At 50.0% G+C, this 5,946-nt stretch overlaps 1 protein-coding gene across 1 annotated transcript; it reads left to right on the forward strand.

The window, feature by feature from the left end:
• The first annotated feature begins 4,095 nt into the window (after positions 1-4,095).
• On the forward strand, positions 4,096-5,472 carry LOC105551575 (putative UPF0607 protein ENSP00000382826). The gene is made up of 3 exons (XM_011996869.1): positions 4,096-4,139; positions 4,203-4,926; positions 4,999-5,472. The coding sequence occupies exons 1-3, from the start codon at positions 4,096-4,098 to the stop codon at positions 5,470-5,472; spliced, it is 1,242 nt and encodes a 413-aa protein (XP_011852259.1).
• The last annotated feature ends 474 nt before the right edge of the window (positions 5,473-5,946 follow it).

Genomic DNA, 5,946 nt, shown 5'->3' on the forward strand with positions numbered 1-5,946 from the left:
GGGCACACGCCAGGGATGTGCCGCCCTCTAGGAATCAGGGCAGGTCTGATCAAGGACCATCTGATCCCTTTTTTTTTCTTTCTTTCTTTTTTCTTTTGTTTTCATTTTTCAACTTTTACTTTACAGTCAGGAGTACATGCGCAGGTTTGCCGCAGGGGCATATTGTATGATGCTGAGGTTTGGAATATGAATGAATCTGTCACCCAGACAGTGAGCATAGTACTCAATAGACAGTTTTATTTCAACCCTTCCCCCCTCCCTCCTTCTCCCTCTTGTATTCCTCAATGTCTATTGTTCCAATTTTTATGTTCATGAATGCTCATTGTTTAGCTCCCACTTATTAGTGAGAACATGTAATTTTTATTTTCCGTTTCTGCATTAGTTTGCTTAGGATAATGGTTTCCAGCTGCATTCACGTTGCTGGAAAGGACATGATTTTGTTCTTTTTTATGGCTGCGTAGTATTCCATGGTGTATGTGTACCACAGTTTCTTTATCCAGTCCACTGTTGATTGGCACCTGGGTTGATTCTATGTCTGCTATTGAGAATAGTGCTGTGATGAACATATGTGGGCATGCGTCTTTGTAGTAGAATGATTCATTTTCCATGGGTATATATCAGCAGTTGATGTTGGCTATTTATCTTATATCTTGTGAGCACAATAGTTGACAGGCAGAGACAGACAACAATCAAATAAACAAATGTAGAGTAATTAAGGCCACTGATTTTGAAATGGAAGAGTTCTGGGTTTCAATCATGGTTCAGCTTCTTAACAGCCATGCAACTTTGGGCAAGGCACTTAAACTTGTAGAACTCCCATTTCCTCACCTGTAAAAGGGAAATTTAAAATGTGAGTACTCTGAAGATTAAAGGGGATAACTCAGTGATGCTTAGTATACAATCCCCAGTCCCCAGCATAGAGCCACTACTATTCTTCTTAAAGGTGTTTTGTAACCTAAGAGTGCCCCTATATCATTGAAACACCCTGGTTGGGGTCTTACCTTGAGATAGATCACTGAAGATTTTAGATAGAATTATCAGAAAACACAGGAAAGTAATATGCCATGTGACAGGCCCTTGAGACCTGGGGAGAGCTGGTCACCTGAGGTCTTAGGACAGAGCAGAGATGGACAAGTTAGGGACACAGGACCATAAACATGACCTGGAGCCATGCTAACACGCTGCCTCTGCTAAGCTCTCTGCTACGGTTTGATGTATGATTAAAAAACCCCTGTGCCTGAGGGTTTCTCAGCTAAACGAGTTCTCCTCATCATTGCAGTCTGCCCTGTTTATCCTTGGTTATTGAAACCCGTATATGCGGATGTGCTGAAATAGGTCAACCATGAACACCTTATCCGGCTAAAATCCAATCTTGCCAGCCAGTGACCCGTCTAGGAAGCTTGTGTTCTTCCCCACCTTCTTTTGCATTCTCTCAGAAGCACAAGCATGTCAAAAAGCACTTTCTTGACTATTAGCAAGAAAATGACTTTCTCGACTTCTAACGGACTGACCATCTACTGTGTTCTGCTGGCAAACTGGAGTTGAAGCACACATGAATGAACGTTTGCCTTAAAACGTCAGTCACTGAAAGACAGCCTTGGAGCCGTGCTGATGACCTGTACCTGGCCCTGCTTGTGTCATTCATGAGGGTTTCCTTGTCCTGATAGAGAAACTGTAAACCCCCATGCCAGCCCACATTTGCCCAAAGCAGCAACGGGGATACTCATCACACCATCATGTCCCATCTTATCTTTTTTCTTAGTTTAGAAATGATTCCATTTCTACAGGATCAGCACTTACTTACGAGGGGAGCAGGGCTAATGCCCTTGAGTTAGTTGTACTGACTCCTCATTAGATGGGGAATGTGTCAGTATTTTCAGCAAACCTTGAATGTGATGAAACATTTGCTAAACTGTCTCCCAGTTTCAGAACAAGCTAACACACTCAGGGGCTCTATTTACAGCAATTGGGTGGAGTCAGGAGTGGGAACACGTCTTGCACTGTCACCTTGATTAACAATAGCTCTGACTTGTGGGAGGACGGTCAAGTCCTGTCTCCTGTAACATGGGGCAGTGATGGGTCAGGGTCATGGCTCCTGCATTTGGGTGAAGCCTTCTCATCACTTTTAGACAAACAAGTGCAGGATGACCGCAGGCCTCCCCACTTCCATCAGCATCCTCCCAACTCCCCCTGACGTCCCTCATGAAGCTCCCCACTGATTCAGAGATCCCGTCCTGAGGGGCTAAAAGAAATGTTCATTAACCTTCCTACAAAATCATGAATAATCCACAGATTACATTGAATTCATCCCTAGTATAACTATCTTCAGAAATTCAGACTTGGTAACCCATTAAAACATCAAAATAGTCAAAGATATTTATATCCACAATGAGTTCTTAATAAATGCCCAATACAGAACAATATAAATTAAAGCAAAAAAGTACAAATTTTGTGCATTGACAGGGGATGTGGGGGGAATATAGCATGTTTGTGTGTGATCAAAACTTTTTATCAGCTTTAAATAGCCTATCATAACTATAAATTTTTAAATGTAAGCTCCAGAGTAACCAAAGAGAAAAAAATTATACCACCAGATATGTCAATGAAATAAAGGAATCAAAGCTTATCAGTACAGAAACTCACCAAACCATAAAGGAAACAATAAAAGAAGAAACAAAAGATCTACAAAACAACCAGAAAATAATTAACAAAATGACAGAAGTAACTTCAGATGTAGAGTGGCCGAATGGTTTTTCATACATGTTTCCCTAGTCCAGACACCCAAGAGTATGTCCTTCTCTAGGGCATAAGAAAATCTAGAGTTATATTTAGGATATCATAATGTGTGGGGAAGAGTGGACCGAGCTGGCATGCTCACAATGACCAAATTATGTTGGTCACATTTTAATCCAATACACTGATCCACAATTAACTTGTAAATAAATAAAGTACTTGCTTTCTAGACACATTCCAGGAAGACCAGAGAAACTGACTTTTATCTATATGGAATAATCCACTGGCAAATTTCTTTTAGGATAGACCAAAGCTGATCTAGAACATAATCTTTACATAGTTGGATCCTTCCCATCAGACGAGAAAGAACATCTGGGGTGAAAGGCTCCATTAGAAGAGCAATGTGGGATGGTGCTGTGCTGACAACTGGTAGTCCCTGCCCTACATCTTTGTAGAGGACTGGAGCCCAGAGTGGGCCATGGTCAACTTTTATGTTGAAGTGAAGACCTCCTTCTAGGTGTGCATGTGCTTATTACAGATATGCCATGGTGTGAAGTACCCCAGGACTACAGGAATAAATAAGAATACATGCTGTATCCGTGATCATGAGGCACACAGGCCAGAGTGCCAGCTGTGGAATAGCACAGCTCGGGTCCAAAGCCTGGCTGGGCCATGACCACCTGAATGACCTGAGTAATGATCTCAGACAAATTTGTAAAAAGAAGTGGAGGCCCTGCCTGCCAGGGGGCTATGCGGTAAGAGGCAGCATCCAGTCAGGTCAGGGCACCGTGTCCTCTCCTTGGAAACCTGTGCAGCGAGGCTGGAGGTCCTCAAGGCCACGGCAGCCATGGAGAAGGTGGGCCTGGCTCCAGGCGGCACATTGGCACTGGACAGGTCCCCGGGGGGAGCCTGGCGGGATCTGGCTCGTCCTGCGCTCTGCTTCCAGGTTCTGGCCCTGTAAACCGACACATAGGGCCAAGACAGGGCCATTGTGTGTCAGCCAGTGCCTGGGTCAGGCGCCAGGCAGGAAGGACTCTGGCGGATCAGCCCCACAATGCCCACAGCCCTACAGGGTGGCCCATCCAGGGCCACACACCTGCCCCCAGGAGCAGGACGTCCCTGAGGCTAGAGAGTCCAGCTGGACCGGTGGAGGGGCCTCATCCTTTGCCCTTTGACTCCTCTTGTAGGCGCTCTCACTGGGCACCTGCACACTCCTCCACACCCTGGCTCTGTCACCAGTCCCATTGTGATGTCATAAGCTCCCAGGTGCCCAGTGCGCACCCAGCCACAGAGAAGTGGGTGACTTAGGGGTATCCTCTCCACTTCTGACCCCTAGTTTCGTCCGCGCACAACTTGCTCAAAATGGGCAACTCGCTAAGCATATTTTGTTCCTGGTTCCGCCGCAGGTCCCGGCGAGGCCATCGGCAACGTGCTCCTCTAAACGTATTTTGTTCCTGGTTCCAGCGCAGGTTCTGGCCACACCATTGGCATCGTGCTCGTCTTGTCTGTGAGGCCTTCCCAGCTGGCTGGGCTCACCTCGTGGCTCCTGCACCTATGCCTGCCCCTGGAACTCTGGGCTATTCCCGATTCCTCTTCTACCCTCAGCGACATCCTGGGCCTTCTTTTCCAGCCAGGTGGGACGGCGCCCCTACGAGGCTGTGTCTTCTCCCTCGGAACAGGGGCACCCCATCGAGGGTCCCGCCTCCTGTGGTCTGGAGCCCCCCCTCAAGGAAGAAACCCGTGCTGTCTGCTCGCAACTCCATGATGTTCGGACACCCCAGCACCGTGAGGATCCCTCGTCTCAGATGCACGTTTAACCTCCGACTGCCTTCATTAGATGAGCAGGTGATCCCAGCCAGGCTCCCGAAGACAGAAGAAGAGCCTGAAGAACCAGTGGAAGTGGATCAGGTAGAGACCCAGGGGCAGGAGGATGAGAAAAGGGGCCCCTGTAGCAATGGGGAAGCAGCCTCCACCTCTAGGCCCCTGGAGACTCAGGGAAACCTCACTTTCTCCTGGTGCAGTCCCAGGCCCTTGGACGGAAATGTCCATCTCAAGAGCTTGACAGAAAAGAACCAGAGTGACAAGGCCCAGGTGCATGCAGTGAGTTTCTACTCCAAGGGCCATGGAGTTTCCAGCTCACACAGCCCTGCTGGAGGCGTCCTTCCCTTTGGGAAGCCTGATCCAGCTCCAACAGTGCTCCCTGCCCGAGTTCCAGCAGTGCTCCCGGCCCCAGTTCCAGCAGTGCTCCCTGCCCCAGCTCCAACAGTGCTCCCGGCCCCAGTTCCGGGCTGCTCCCTGTGGCCAAAGAAGGCAGCCTTGAAGGTGCTGGGTAAAGACCACCTGCCCAGCTCTCCAGCGTTGCTTACGCGGGGGAAGGACATGCAGCGCAAAGATCCTCCAGCTCTTGGATCAAGTAGCTCTTCTCCACCCAGAGCTGCCAGCCACGAGTCCCGCAAAAGAAAGCTGTCAAGGTCACCACTGCCGCTGCAACCGACCCCTCCCCTGCAACTGAGGTGGGATAGAGACGAGCTGCCCCCACCCGCTAAGCTTCCCTGCCTGTCTCCTGAGGCACTGTTAGAGCCGGGTCAGGCTTCCCAAAGGGAAGGACGCCTCCAGCTGGGCAACATGGATAAGAACATGGGGGTGTTAAGTAGAACATCAAAATCCAGGAGACGAAAACAGCCCCTTGGGAGGAGAAAGAAGACGCGACAGGGCAGGCGCCGTGGCTCACGCCTGTAGTCCAGCACTTTGGGAGGCCAAGGCAGGTGGATCACGAGGTCAAGAGATCAAGACCTGAGGAGCATCTCTGCCTGGTCCCTGTACCATCTGGGAAGTAAGGAGCGCCTCTGCCCGGCCGTCTCACAGTCTGGGAAGTGCGGAGGGCCTCTGCCTGGCCACTGCTGGCTCTGGGAGGTGAGGAGCGGCTCTGCCCAGCGCCACCCCCCCACCCCACTGTATGGGAAGTGAGGAGCATCTCTGCTTGGCCATCTCACAATCTGGGAGGTGAGGAGGGCCTCTGCGTGGCCACCAACTCGTCTGGGAGGTGAGGAGCGCCTCTGCCTAGCACCACTCCCCCCACCCCACTCTATGGGAAGTGAGGAGCATCTCTGCTTGGCGACCTCACAATCTGGGAGGTGAGGAGCACCTCTGCCTGGCCACCAACCCGTCTGGGAGGTGAGGAGCGCCTCTGCCCAGCGTCACCCCCCGACCCCA

Source organism: Mandrillus leucophaeus, unplaced genomic scaffold (genome assembly GCF_000951045.1).
Source record: "Mandrillus leucophaeus isolate KB7577 unplaced genomic scaffold, Mleu.le_1.0 Scaffold527, whole genome shotgun sequence".
NCBI classification, from domain to species: domain Eukaryota; kingdom Metazoa; phylum Chordata; class Mammalia; order Primates; family Cercopithecidae; genus Mandrillus; species Mandrillus leucophaeus.